At 41.8% G+C, this 15,515-nt stretch overlaps 1 protein-coding gene across 2 annotated transcripts in view; it reads left to right on the plus strand.

Annotated features, from left to right (window-relative positions):
* ITIH5 (inter-alpha-trypsin inhibitor heavy chain 5) overlaps positions 1 to 15,515 on the plus strand; it is a 74,975-nt gene that overhangs the window by 7,728 nt on the left and 51,732 nt on the right. The window contains exons 1-5 of one of the 2 annotated variants that reach the window (XM_032617542.1): positions 1,287 to 1,301; positions 1,517 to 1,561; positions 12,045 to 12,208; positions 13,147 to 13,248; positions 15,078 to 15,328. In XM_032617542.1, coding sequence (XP_032473433.1) covers positions 12,060 to 12,208; positions 13,147 to 13,248; positions 15,078 to 15,328 — 502 coding nt within the window. In that variant the 5' untranslated portion in view covers positions 1,287 to 1,301; positions 1,517 to 1,561; positions 12,045 to 12,059. Of the gene's footprint in view, positions 1 to 1,286; positions 1,302 to 1,516; positions 1,562 to 12,044; positions 12,209 to 13,146; positions 13,249 to 15,077; positions 15,329 to 15,515 lie in introns of those variants that run through there. The other variant, XM_032617534.1, reaches the window with a different exon arrangement.

A 15,515-nucleotide genomic window follows, 5' to 3' on the forward strand; every position in this document is an offset into this window, starting at 1 on the left:
AATTAATCAATGTATCATAATATATTGAACCAAACCATTTTTCAAGGATATGTTAGGGTATTTCCAATGATTAGCAATTGTTTTAAAAGTTGCAAAGAATTTTTTTGTACATTCATTTTTTTTCCTATTGATTTTTCCCCCATATGGTGCTTTTCCGAAACTAGGATTTCTAAATTAGAAGATGTGCATACTGGTGGAAATGTAAAATGTTACAGCCGCTTTGAAAACTGGTTTATCTATTTCTTAAAAGTTAAATGTATCATATGATCCAGGAATTCCACTTGTAGGTATCTGCCTGAGGAAACTGAAAACGTATGTCCAACACAAAGAACTCTATGTGAATGTTCATAGAGTTCAAGTTCCACATTATAAATAATAGCCAAAAAGTAGAAATAACCTAAACGTCCATCAACTGGCCAATGGATAAACAAAATGTGGAGTATCCACACAATGGAATATTATTCAGACATGAAAAAGAACAAAGTGCCGATGAATGCTACAAGATTACGCTAAGTGAAAAAAGCCAGTAATAAATGACGACATATGGTATGATTCCATGTATACGAAATGCCCAGAATGAGTAAATCCATAGAGACAAAGTAGATTAGTGGTTGCCTGGGGCCAGGGCAAAGGCTGGGGTTGGGAACCTTTCTGTTAGGATAATAAAAATGTTCTAAATTGATTGTCATGGTGATTGCACAGCTCTGCATACACTAAAAAACATTGAATTGTTTTAAATGAATGAATTTTATTGTTTGTAAATTATACCTCATAAAGCTGTTGAAAGAGGCATGCATACAGTCTAAGCATATTTTCCAAGTCTGTGGTCGACATTGTCAAACTGCCCTCCAGAAAGGCCGATTCATCACTCACAGCAGAGGTAGTTAACACTTCTTTTCTTTAAACGGTGACGTGTCATGAGAAATAATCGGCATCCAGCTAGGGCTTTTAAATTAGTCCAGAGGGGCTGGTTAATTATTATATGATTTTTAAAAATAAGGATGTTATTACCGTCCCCTGCCCCTCCTCTGCGTGTGGGAAAGTATAACAAATCATCCACAAAAAAACACAGTAAGAAAGTTCAAGGTAAGTTCAGTTTTGCTTCCAGAGCTTCCTGGAGTTTTGAGCAGAGTAAATGAGCCCATCAGAGTTGAGCTGACGGGTTTACTCGTTGTAGCAGACACAACAGCAAAGAGCCGATTTTCAAGCCAAAAGTGAATGGAAACCGAAAACAGATATTCTAATGAACTCTGTCCTGGCCATTTCATCTGCCTTCCCCTAACAGATGTAAGAACCCTCAGGTGAGGAGGGGGTGTGACATCATGGGTTCAGCAGTCAGCCAGGTCTGAGAGGGATGAATTCTAATCCTGGCCTGGATGCTCCCTGGTTACAGGTCAAAACTGCTTTTCAGGATGGATAACCCTTTGCGTGAATTTGAATTGGTTTTAACCCCCCTCGTGTAACTCACATGAGAATGACCTCACGATCATATTTCATGTCTCTTTTCTTCTTCTAGGTTGCACTCAGGGTCCCAAGGCAAGTCAGGCTGTTGCAAAGGCTGGTACGTATATTCTCGTAAAAACCTGTTCCCCTCGCTATTCTGTGTATTTTGAACCAGGCAATAACTATGTTCGCAGCTCCCCCAAAGCTTATAAATTGAATGTAGAAAAAATCGAACATGAAACAGTGTAGCTTCTGTAAGGCTTTCTTTTATAGGCTTTTATAAGGCTTTCTTTAAGTGGATTTTTTTTCTGAAAAGAGACCTGATTATTCCAGTAGAACTGTAAGGACAAAGTATGAAGTTTTCAAAGACCTTCTTAGAAAAAAGCCCAACACCTAAGTGAATCTTTACTTTTTCATGATGTTCTTACACAAGAAATAAAGGCTGTGTTGTGAAGTAAACAGCTAAAGCAAGCAAAGAATTCACATTTATAGATTAAAGCTTTGTGTAATGGAAGTTGGTCCAGGCTCTCAGTGCATGCTGGAGGTTTCCAGATGGAACTTGGGCAGATGTTCAGGATTCTAAGCGTTTATCTGAAATGATCTCAGTCCTTCCTTCCCACTGTGTGTGCCGTGATATATCAAAATGTGGGGACACGCCTTCAGGCTCTGAGGCTATGGATTCCTCTGTACATCCTCAGGAATGAGCCATTTACCCAAGGCCTCCGCACTCCTGGCTGGTGGTCGAGTCAAGGCTGGATTGACCATGACCAATGTCGCAATCATTACCATCTTTATTTGGACCAGGACTTTGTATTCTCATCGTTTTCTGCATGGCCTCTTCCTCCCCTCCCTTCTCCTATCCTCCCAATCCTGACTCCCCATACCCCAGGTTTGCTAACCTCATTGTCTCATGTTTTTGTTCATGTTCACATCATCATACACAGACATATGTGAACATAAACGGGTAAAGAATTGTGAAGAATCTAGATTTTTACCCTACTTACAAGCCAATAAGCTAGTCTGTTGCGTTTCATGGATGCTGGCACAAAACAGGAGACTCTTGGGCCAGAGATGAAGGATGATTTACTACTCACAGTAAGAGCAGAAGTCAGAGTGGCAGGATTGGTGCCTTTCCTCCAGCTCAGTTCTCATGTAGTGATACAGAGAGGGCCAGGCGACACCTACACACGTGGTTGATTTTATCACAAGAGAGGTGCTGTATAGCACAGGGAACTCTGTTCAGTACTCTATGATGACCTATATGGGAAAAGAATCTGTAAAAGAGTGGGTATGTGTATAGGTATAACTGATTCACTTTGCCGTACAGCAGAAACGGGCACGGCATTGTGAATCAACCATACTCCAATAAATATTAGTCAAAAAAAAAAAAAAAAAGAGAGAGAGAAACGCTAAGCTTAGGGAACCTGCCTCTTTTGTAATGAGCACTAAGCCTGCCTGATCTTTGCCCTGGAGGGAGACATTCTCTTTATTATTCTGGACTTTAAGCCAACCTGCCCTTTGCTCTGAAGGGAAACCCCACCTCTGTCTTCCCAAGCTGTTCATTATACAAATATCCTGGAAAATGCAGTAGAAAACAGAAGTAGCCAGTGCCTCTGCACAGAAAATGTGCAGAAATACCAGACTCATGGACAGTAGTCTCCCAGCAAGACATGGATACACATATTCATTCATTCAACAAGGTTTTTGTTTTGTTTTGTTTTGTTTTTGGCCAAGCCATGCGGCTTGTGGGATCTTAGTTCCCTGACCGGGGATTGAACCCATGCTGCTTGCAGTGAAAGCGCTGAGTCCTAACCACTGGACTGCCAGGGAATTCCCAACAAGTATTTTTTTGAATCCTTACTATCTGCCCAGAAATGTTCAAGGCATTGGGAATATAGCAATGAACGAAACAGGCAAAAGACCCTGTCTTTCATAGAGCTTGAATTCTAAAGCGGGGCAGAGATAGACACAGTCAATAAATAAATGGTTAAGTGTGTTAGGAATAGAGAAGATGCCATGAGAAAAACATCATGGCAGAGGCAGGTGGGGGACCCTCGTGTACATTGGCATGTATGAGAGTTCTCATATTTGCTTTCAGACAGTGGGACCATGTAACCACAGCTACTGTTCCCTGCATGCTGACCATGTGCCAGGCATTGTCCTGAGCGCCTCATGTGTCATAGCTCAGCCAAATATAGAGACATTTTACAGATGAGAAAACCGAGGTTCAGAGAGATTGAGTCACTTGTCCAAGATTACACTTTCCGAAAGAGGTGGTTGAACCAGGATTTTGAGTCCCAGCAGTCTAGCTTCTGAGTCTGTGCTTGTCATTTATACACACAGCTGCCTTCTCACCTGATCGTATTTTTCTATTTCTTATTATTTTCACTCAACAGTGCCTCACCTGGCCTGCCTCTATCCATTCTTTGACATGGTGAAAAATATTACAGGTTGTTGGCACACGATGGTTTATCAAGCATTCTACTATTGATGAGCTTTCAATATTTTTCCAATTATTTTGCCCCTGTAAATGCTGCTGCAAAAAATTTTTTTGCCCCTGTAAATGCTGCTGCAAAAATTTTTTTTTCTAATATGTGGGTGCTTTTAATTCTGTGGCTGAGATTTTCAGTAAGAGGATTGCTGAGTCAGAGTGCGCACACACTTTTAATTTTGATAGATGTAGTCAGACTACTTTTTGAATACACCTAGTACCTTATGTCTTAATTTCATTTCTATCAGCAGTGATGAATATGTACATTTCTGCCAGCAGTGCTATAATTACTCCTTTTGATTTGTCAGTCTCTTAGATTTAAAGTGATACCTCATTGTTCCTTTAATGTACATTTCCCTGAGTCTGGACTTTTCCCCATATATTTATTGGCCATTCAGAGTCGTTCTTCTGTGAAATTTTTTCTGCACCCATTTTTCTATTGTGTTTTTTTATCCCCTAATTGTCAGTATGTAGGAGATCTTTGTGTGCTCTACATACTCTGTCTTCTGAATTGGAAGAGTTCTCCCCTAAATCTGTTATTTGTCTATTAACTTTGTATGTAGCATAGTTGCCATATAAAAGCTTTCAGTTCCTGAGTAATAAATAAGTTTATCGCTTCTTTATACCCTTCAAGGTTTCATTCTTGGTTAAAAAGATTTCCTTGGCCCTTTGGCTTAGACTGTTTTATACAATCTCTTAAATTTTCTTAGAAATCTAGTAACGTTAAAAGCCTCACTTTTATTGATGCATGTATTATAATTTTGTGATGTGGACTTTATTTACCCATCCAAACAGTACCAGAATGATCTTTCCAGCATAGGTCTGGTGCATCACTCTTTTGCAAATGCCTTCAGTGACTTTGTATCACCTGTAGGATTAACTCTGAGGACATCTATGGCCCCTTGTGATCTGGCTCCTGCCTGCCTCTGTAGCCCTCGTTTACCCGAGTCTCCTTGTATTTTGTGTTCTAGCCATACCACACTAATCTGAATGTTCTCTACTCTAATTAATGAAGAGGGCGTGGTGGCCACAGCTGGTACCCTCCTGTCACTGCCAGCTCATGGACCCCTGGGGATTTGCTTGATTTTATTCTGAATTAAGCAGTTACTCTTTTAAGGAAGCTCTTGTATCACAGATGCCAAAAATGTGTATGTTTTGAAAAACAGGAGTATCTTTTTTTCTGAGTCTCCATGGTGCTTGACAGCTACTGGCCTGTTTTCCTAAAATAATTCACTGCCATCCTTTAACCTCCCAATGGCAGGGGCTGTGTCTTGGCATCCCCTTCCTAGCAGATATGCTAAAATTTATAGCTGAGATGTGTTTTGAGCAGATGTGGTGAGACACACAGACATGGAAATGATCCTCACGAAGGAGGAAGTTTATACTCAGAGGTCCCAAGGGATGAGAGGCATGGCAGCGCTATGTGGGGAAGCACCGGGTCAGTCAGGGGGCAGCAGGGACAGAGAGAGAATGCTGCCAAGAGCCTTTATTGGGGTTTTTACAGGAAGAACTTGATGAGTCAGGTTAGGCATGCTGCGTAAGCTCAGGATTGGGTAGCTGGAATAATGTTGGCAGTCTCTGGGCTACAGGGATGGTCCCCAGTGGTCAGGTACCTGGTCCTGGGGTGATACGGGGCAGGGGGAATATTGGTTGGTGTGTGAGAGTTTGGTAAAGGAGGTGATTGGGGTAGAGGGCTCTGTGCTGATTGGTTGTATCTCGAAGGTGTGCTCGCAGGGGTGTCATTTGCTATCTCTAGGAATCAGCTGGCCCTGGGAGGAGCAGCCTCTCCAAGATCAAAGCCCCAAATGCCAGAGCATCAAAAGTATCGAAAATAAGAAAATATAGTCAGTTCAGCAGGTAGTGTGGTGCTGGGCACCATTACCTCACTGAGAGCCAGCTACATACATGTCTGTCTCCCTGCTCCCAACTCTAGCCATCGTGGTTTATCTGTTTTAGGGGGTATACAGAATGGAATTTTTTTTCTGCATAAAGATGATAATTGCGGGCTTCCCTGGGGGTGCAGTGGTTGAGAGTCCGCCTGCCGATGCAGGGGACCTGGGTTTGTGCCCTGGTCCGGGAGGATCCCACGTGCCGCGGAGCGGCTGGGCCCATGAGCCATGGCAGCTGAGCCTGCGCATCCGGAGCCTGTGCTCCGCAAAGGGAGAGGCCACAACAGTGAGAGGCCCGCGTACCGCAAAAAAAAAAAAAAAAATGATAATTGCATTTTGTGTTTCCTCTCTAAACATAATGAAATATTGCCCTATAGAATGTATTACTGCAAATAGGCAATTCAGAGCTGATGACACCCTCTGTCTGCAGAAGGAAAATTACTTCCCCAGGGTGGTAAATACAGTCATCAGGGAGGTGCCCTGTCTGAAGTCCTCTGCTTCATGTAATAACAGCATGCGCTGTGTTTTTCTCAAAAGGAAGAAGCATTCAGGTTTAGTAAAGATCTCTGGACTGGAGTCAGCCAATTGCCAAGCTCCATAAAGTGAGAGGGGCTGATGAGGTGGTTTCTGAGGTTCTCTCCCACCTTTGGGCTGATTTCTTCTAGTGGTCGACAAAGGACTCTTAGACCAGGATAAAACAGCAGAAGGTCAATCTTTTGGGAAGAGACCTGGCTCCTGGCAAAGGCCGTGGCAAACACTCCCCTGTCACAGTTCCAGATGGCATCTTGGGGGATTCAGGATGTCTTCTGGGTGACTTGATCTTAAGTGACTCACGTGAGTCACACAGAAACCTCTGGTCCCCCAAGCAGCTAATTCAGACACTCCCTGCCAAAAAAGGCTTTTCCATCTGTTTCGCTTTTTCAGGAAAGATAATGTCACAGGAAGACTTGATTTCTGCCCCCTGTTTTCCAGCCCACATCCCCAAACAAAATACTGAGTTGAATGCATATATGGAAAGCATGTTGGATTTTTAAGAACTGTGCTTTGGGAAAAACCGAGACCACGGTTTTATATCCTCTCTTTTATGACACATTTTCGTAAACCTCTCCCATTCCAGGTTCTGTGCTTGGCCTTGGGGTGGTGCATCTCCTCACGATTTTATGTACCTGGCCAATATTCTTCACCCCATGTGCCCTCCTTTCTAACTAAACTGCACTCTTCTTGTGCCAGGAATGGGCTATGGTTCATTCCCATTTCTATGTCTTTTGTGTTTTTAGAATATTCTCTTTGTTTTCTTTCACCACATATAAATTCTACATCTCTTTAAAAGCCTTTTCTTACTTTTATGGTCTTCACTGTTTCCTCTTCCTTCTGAGCTCTGGAAAGTCTCCTAGTCAATCAGTAAATATTACTCAGTCATAAAAAGGATTGAAATTGTGTCAGTTGCAGAGACGTGAATGGACCTAGAGACTGTCATACAGAGTGAAGTAAGTCCGAAGGAGAAAAACAAATATCATACATTAACGCATATATGTAGAATCTAGAAAAATGGTATAGATGATCTTATTTGCAAAGTAGAAATAGAGACACAGACATAGAGAGGAAACATATGGATACCAAGGGGGAAAGGAGAGGGGTGGGATGAATTGGGACATGGGGATTGACATACATACGCTATTGATACTATATGTATAAGATAGATAACTAATGAGAACCTACTGTGTAGCACAGGGAACTCTACTCAGTCCTCTGTGGTGACCTAAATGGGAAGGAAATCCAAAAAAAGAGGGGATATATGTATACGTATAGCTGATTCGCTTTGCTGTGCGGCAGAAACTGACACAACATTGTAAAGCAACTATACTCCAATAAAAAAAAGTAAATACATATATCTCCCTATATCTTCCTGTGTTTCTCTCTATTTTTTGCACTTTCTTCCCACTGCGCTTTGAGAGAACAGATCGTGTGTAATATTTCTTCCCAATCCATCATAGAATCTAGAGTCGTGCTTCTGAACCACTACTTTATTACTATTTCCCTTTGGAGGATATCTGTTTTTCTCTAATTGTTCAAGATTCCGAAAATTCAGTTTTACAAATGTTTTTGATTTTGATTCTCTGCTGAGAGCTGTGGAGGAGAAAAAAGGAATAAGTCATGGCCACCGTTTTCCACGTGTTTACAGGCCAGGAGGAGCAGGAGAAGGGATGGGTAGCTTTTGGGGGTGGGGGATAGAGTTGCGCATAATTGATGTTAATAGATTTTCGGGCGGACAGCGCAGTCACGGAAAGGCAAGGGCTATCCATGTAAATAACACAGGGGCTCCTGTGGGAAAACACTAACCGGGCAGAAGCAGTAAAACTAAAATAGTTTCTTGAAACTTTTCTCAGCCTGTCTCTCGGGGCTACAGACCATAAACTGTGCTTCTTCGTGATGTAATGTTGTGGAAAATTCTGCTACATCCATAATCTTAAGGCAAAAGAAGATACCATAGTAGTCAAACTTAGCATTTTGTCAGGCGTCTTCTAATTTTCACATTTTAATTGCAGTGAGATTTTAAGTGATAATTATCTCATAAATGAGAACAAATCAACATGACATCAAAGATAATCTCAAGGGTACCAAGTGCAGAAGATCTTTAAATACTTTAGAAATAGTACAGGGCAAGGACTCTTTATGGTAGAACCTCAGTTTTGTTTGGAATGCCGTGCAGCTAGAGTTGTATGCTCTGTTTATCAAAGACGTAAACTAAACAAGATTTTTTCCCTAGTAGTGCTCGACTTTTATGTAAAGAAGTGATAAGTTGATAAGAAAAATATTGGGGGGGCGCGAATTCCCTGGTGGTCCAGTGGTTACGACTCTGCGCTTCCATGGCAGGGGGTGCGGGTTCAATCCCTGGTCAGGGAACTAAGATCCTGCAAGCTGCATGGTGCAACCAAAAAGAAAAAAGAAAAAAAAAAAAATATTTTTAGAAAATATCAGAATGTGGCACTAGTGCGGAATGGATTCAGCTCCCTGCCCTGTCTGGAGTGTTTACAGTTTAATGGGGGGGATAACTAAGGTTTACAGGTAACTTTTGAATTGAACCAGCATTACATATACTATGCTTTGGCAGTTCTGTATTTTACTGGCTGTCTAACAGTGACCGCTGGGAAAAGCCTTGATCAGCCAGGCCACCTCTGGAATCCTTTTACAGAAGAGGCAGGATTGGAAGTCAGCAACTCCATATTCTCATGCTGGATTTCTTACCTCCCACCTGTGTGACCAGGGGCAAGTACCCTAGCCTGGTCTTAACGTTGGTAAAGCGAGGGGATTGGACTTGAGAGTTTCTTTTTCTTTATATTTGTCTTGATAGCTTTTACTATAACTTCTTCATTTCAAGGGTGTTTCTAATATGCAGAAGTCTAGTTCCCAAAACAAAACCAATAAAGCACGTAGAGATCAGAAAGAGCATAGAGTTCGAAATAAATTAACAAAATGACTAAATCCAGCTCAAGGGCAACTCAAACTAAAGTAGGGTTGTAAATTCAAATGTCTAAAGGTGTCCGGGTCTAAAGGTCCAGGTCTAAATGTCTAAAGGTGTACGAGGAAGGTGTCCATTTTCTGTTGCTGTATGAAAATCTTCTCTCAACTCGGCGGCTAAAGCAGCGGATTTTGTCCTAAAGAGACTAGATGTTCATAAAGAATGTTTTGTCAACATTGCTTTACAGTGTTGTGTTAGTTTCTGCTGTACAGCGAAGTGAATCAGCTATATGCATACATATATCCCTTTCCTCTCGGATCTCCCTCCCACCCTCCCTGCTCCATCCCACCCATCTAGGTCATCACAGAGCACTGAGCTGAGCTCCTTGGGCTATACAGCAGGTTCCCACTAGCTCTCTGTTTTACACATGGTAGTGTATATATGTCAGTCCCAATCTCCCAATTCATACCACCCTCCCCTTCCCCCCGCCGTGTCCACACATCCATTCTCTACGTCTGTGTCTCTATTGCTGCCCTGCAAATAGGTTCATCTGTACCATTTTTCTAGATTCCACATATATGCGTTAATATACGATATTTGTTTTTCTCTTTCTGACTTACTCTCTGTGACATTGTAAAGCAACTATACCCCAATTTTAAAAAAAGAGGACTTCCCTGGTGGTGCAGTGGTTAAGAATCCGCCTGCCAATGCAGGGGTCACGGGTTCGAGCCCTGGTCCGGGAAGATCCCACATGCCGCGGAGCAACTAAGCCTGTGTGCCACAGCTACTGAGCCTGCACTCTAGAGCCTGCGAGCCACAAGTACTGAGCCCGCATGCCACAACTACTGAAGCCCGTGAGCCTAGAGCCCGTGCTCCACAAGAGAAGCCACCGCAATGAGAAGCCCGCGCACCGCAACAAAGAGTAGCCCCTGCTCGCCGCAACTAAAGAAAGCCTGTGTGCAGCCCCGAAGACCCAAAAATAAAATAAATAAATAAATTTATTTTTTTAAAAAAGAATATTTTTAAATAAAAAATATAATCATATATATGATTATATATTATACATATACAAATATATATGTGATTATATATATAAAATATATAAAATCATATATATATTTTTTATATATAAAATATATAATCGTCAATTATTTCTGATTTCAGGAATAATTTCCTAAAACCCAATGTTTTATTCCTTACTTTTGATTTTGAGTTAGATTCTTGGATCTCAGAAGAAGACATAATTTAGGTGATTTACAAGCCCTCTCAATTTATAGATATAAAATTCTAGCAGAAATACATGAAGTGTCACCTAGTTATATTAGTTTAAAAGAGTGCTTCTCAACCCTCAGAATCCCCTGGAGGGCTTGTTGAAACATAGACTTCTAGCCCCACCCCCTGAGATGCTCGCTCTGTAGGTTTGGCATGGGGTCTGAGGTTCTGCATTTCTAATAAGTTCCCAGGTGATGCTGCTGACACTGCTGGTCCAAGGACCACATCTCAAGAACCATTGTTTTGAAATACCTCCTTCTCAGACCGAATTGGAGAACTTGTTTTCTTTCTAGGGGAAAATCTTTCAGATGTGTTTAGATTTTTTTCTGCTTCAAGTTCAGCCACCAGATGAACAGTCTGGTGGAACTCTGCCACCACTGCCCACGCTCTGGCCTGGCTCATGCGGTGAAGAAGACACTTAGCAGAAGTTATAATACCATGAGGTAGAAGCAAATGCATGTATTATAGATGCACAGAGAACTGTGAATAGTTTAACCAGCTTTAAAATTCGCACTGCCTAGCTACTGCCCTTATCAGAAGTTTTGGGGATAAATTTAATTAGCACAGACTTCCCTATTTCTGGGTTCTAATTCCCCAAATACTTTCTTGAGCTCAATATTGATTCTTATTTTACAATAATGTGATTGTCATCTGAATGGAAAAGCCCCAGAGTATAGTTTCTCTAAGTGGATATTGAAATTAATTAGGAAATATGAGAATTTCTTTAGGTGTAATCTGATGTTGTGGTCAACTCAGTGAGTCTAGAAATGTGATCTAAACATTTATAACAGAAAAGTGTTATATACTTCACATACTTCTAAAATTCCAATATTTTATTAAATTCTTTGAGTATATTCTCTGTTAAATTGGAAATCTTAACTGTGTCCATTTCTTTTTGTTTTCTTTTTACAGTTTTTTAAAAAAATTTTATATTGGAGTGTAGTTGATTTACAATGTTGTGTTGTTTCAGGTGTACAGCAAAGTGATTCAATTACACATATACATATATCTATTCTTTTTCAGATTCTTTTCCCGTATAGATTATAACAGAGTATTGAGTAGAGTTCCCTGTGCTATATATACAGCGGGTTCTTGTTGATTATCTATTTTATATATAGTAGTGTGTATATGTTAATCCCAACCTCCTAATTTATCCCTCCCTACTGTGTTCATTTCTTAAAGCTGGACTAAATAATTTGTTTCTCTGTCATGTACTGGTTGTTCAACTGTGACTGTTTTACAACTGAGGGGAGAATCCGGAAAATCAGGACAAGACAAAGAAAGAAGAAAACAATCACAAGTCAAGGGCTCCCAAACTGAAGATGATTTCTCTTACGGAAAAAAAAAAAAACCCACACCTACCCCCAAATGGTTGAATCATGTGCCATTGAAAATACTGTTTTTTAAAAATTTTCATTGAAGTATGGTCGATTTACAATGTTGTGAGAGTTCCAGGTGCACAGCATACCGTGTGTTTTGATTCCAACAGAAAACCAAACCCTTGATGACAGAATTCTCAGTGAAGTCCACCATCATTTCCCGTTACGCCTTCACTACGGTTGCCTGCAGGTTACTGAACAGAGCATCTGAGGACCAGGAAATCACGTTTCAGATGCAGATTCCAGCCGCAGCTTTCATCACTAACTTCACTATGTAGGTGACACCCTGGTCAGAGACCCTGGGTTGAAGATTTCTAGGCGGGAGTGTCAAGGGGAGCCTGAGATGCTGTGAGGACCACAGTCTTTGGCCGTGAGAATTTATAAATTCTCAGTCCAGTGGACAGTTCGTGGGAAAGAAGGTTGATTCCCTCCCCGCCCTTCCTCTCCCTTCTTCCTTCTGTCTCTCCCTCTCCCCCTTCCTCCTTTTTATTACCTCTTCTTTTATCCCATTACTCTCTTCTTTCCTCCCTCCTTTCGTCCCCCCACCTTCATTTCCTCTTTCTTTCCCTCCAACAAATGGGTACCCACCCTGGGCCAGGCGCGCTTCAAGGTGATTGGTCTACTTCTATGAAAAAAGACAATGTTGCTCTGCTCCAGAAATTCCACTGGGGAGAAACAATAAATAAGCAAACAGATGAATAAATGAGATAACTTCAGACAGTAGCAAATGCTGTGGAGATGGCAAGTAGGATTGAGGCAGCTTGTTTAGTTGGGGAGGTGGATCAGAGGAGTCAGTGTTGAAGTTGAGATCTGAATGACGAGACACCATGAAACCTTTGATGTACCAGATAGAATATCTTTCTTCTTTTCTCCTGAACTAAGAGGTAAAGAGATGCGAATTAGGTGTGTGGATTTAATTTTAGGTCTGGGCAAGGTTCAAGTTGGTGAATCTTCTTGGAAATTTGAGCAGGTCTTCTGATTTCCTCCTGGAGAATCAGAGGCCCCCTGGCTTGGATCTTCCCATTTAGACCTGTTGAAAATTGCCCTAGAATGAGATGAGTGATACAAGGGGAGTGCCCTGGCCTGGAATGCATTCTTTCTGCACATCCAAGAGGCAAATAAAAATATTTTCTAGGGTTGTCATGGTTATGAGATCCATGTTTGAGTTTGTCTTGGAAGGCAAGCTGGCAACGCGGCTGTCTTGTGTTTCAGGCTTATTGGAGACAAGGTGTATCAGGGAGAAATTACAGAGAAAGAAAAGAAAAATGGTGATAAGGTAAAAGAGAAAAGGAATAAAACCACAGAAGTCAGTGGGTAAGTACCATTGAATTAAGGAATTAAAAGTCCACTTTAGCCAAGTGTCAAATTTTCTGCCCTGCCTACCCATCTTGTTCTCACCCTTTTCTTCAAAGGTTTATCTTTTCATTTTTTATCATCATAATAAATAATTAAATATACCTGGTTAGGGACTTCCCTGGCCGTCCAGCTGTTAAGACTTCACCTTCCAGTGCAGGGGATGTGGGTTCGATCCCTGGTCAGGAAGCTAAGATCCCACATGCCTCAGGGCCAAAACATCAAAGCATAAACCGGAAACAATGCTGTAACAAATTCAATAAAGACTTTGAAAATGGTCCACATCAAAAAAATAATCTTAAAAAAAATGCAGATATATACCTGGTTAACAATATAGTAGCTAAGGGTTTATGATGAAAAGGAATATTTTATCGCTCCCATTCCCCAGTTCTCACTTTCTAGAAACATCCACTTCTGATATTTCTGTAGTTTTCTGGTAGTTACCTCCCTCACTCTAAATATTATGATAGTTTTGCTTTTTAAAAATTTCGTGATAAAAATCAGATATTATCTGTTGATTCTGTGCTGTGAAGAAAGAGGATTTAGCATGTTTACAATACTCCCACTTTCTCTCTGCATTCCAGTTTTTTGTATTATTATCTTTTTCTTCTTCAGTTAATTTAAGCAGAGTTATACCATCTTAGACGAGCCCTGTTATCTTCAGTGATAATATTCTCTCTCCTTCACGTCATCCTACCTTTTCATTTCCATTTCCAGCACTCATCTCTTCCTACTTAATGATTTACTTTTGCATCATCAGAGCTATCACCGTTAAAATTCTGATCTGTCGTGGTATTTGTATTCTTTGTCTATAAACTGAATCTGAACACTGAACACCAATAAATCAATTCACTTTTAATGACTCCGTAGATAACATTAACTAGAGAACCACCTAGTATACTGAGAATAATCAATTTCCCTCTCTACCAGCCCATTTGAAAAAAAGTCATCTGTTCCCTTTGAAGAAAAACGACCTTAGGATCTAGAGGAAAAGGTGTGGGCTTTATGAGGATTATCTTTTCTTACACTTCATAAATTGTGCAGAACCAGGCAAGCCACAGTTCCGTTTAGTTGGATCACAGCAGGAATCTGTTCTTCCTGGAGGTCAGCTGTGTCAGTCCCCCTCCCCTTTGCTCCCTCGGGTCTGACACAAGGAGAGGTCGGAGAGTTCAGTAGTCTTTGAGTTCTCTGCTCTTCAGAATTCCTTGAACCTGTGTGACCTTCCTCTAGTGCAGGCCTTTGCTACTCGTCCCAAAACTGAATTCTAGTTTTTCTTTCTAATGTCAACTGAAAAAATATGCACAACCTAAAAATCAAGAATTATGTTTTATTGGAGGCATTACTGAAAACTAATGACTGGGCGACAGCTTCTCAGCTCTGAGGGACTGTTCCAAACAGGAGCCAGGATATAGAGGAGTTTTTGCTGGAAAAAAAAAAAGGTAGTCACACATCAAAAGATTACTGCTAATCACACACACTGAAAAACAACAGACATCTCGAGTTGATGAATTCAGTGCTTCTGTGTATAGGAAGATGCAAGAGTCTGGGCTCATTGAAATTATTCCTTAGATATGCATCTTAACTATCTAGGGCCAGTCTCCTGGTTTTCTTCTTCCTGAATCCCCTCAGGATGCATCATGGGGGCAGCTGCAGTGGCTGGTGGCTTGATGATGGGGAAACATTGTGGTCCACGCTAAGGCCTCTCGCTGAGAGAGTTTGGCCGGGGCCCTGGGGGACTCGAAGGAACCTGGCTTTCTCCGATCCCCTGTTCCCTTTTCTCTTTCTTCCAGGGAGAAGGGGACGGAGACCTTCAGAGCCTCCGTGGTGCTTCCCAGCAAGGACAAGGCTGCCTTCCTCCTGAGTTACGAGGAGCTCCTGCAGCGGCGGCTGGGGAAGTACGAGCACGTGGTCAGCGTACGGCCCCAGCAGCTGGTGGGGCGGCTGACGGTGGAGGTGACCATTCTGGAGAGGTCGGGCATCACGGCGCTGGAGGTGCTGGGACTCCAGAACAGCCGTCGCCAGGGCAGCGGGCGGGGGCAAGGTGAGCGGTGCTGGCCGGATGCACTCAGGTGTCGTGTACTGACTCCAAGCTGGGCGCTGGCATTAAACCAGATGGCACCCCTGCAGCACGGGCCCCAAGAGGAGGGGGAATCTGAAGGACAGCAGCAAAACAAAGACAGTGCCCTGTACATTTTTTTTTTAAGCCAGGCTCTATCAGGAGATTTAAA

This window comes from Phocoena sinus, chromosome 2, assembly GCF_008692025.1.
Source record: "Phocoena sinus isolate mPhoSin1 chromosome 2, mPhoSin1.pri, whole genome shotgun sequence".
NCBI classification, from domain to species: domain Eukaryota; kingdom Metazoa; phylum Chordata; class Mammalia; order Artiodactyla; family Phocoenidae; genus Phocoena; species Phocoena sinus.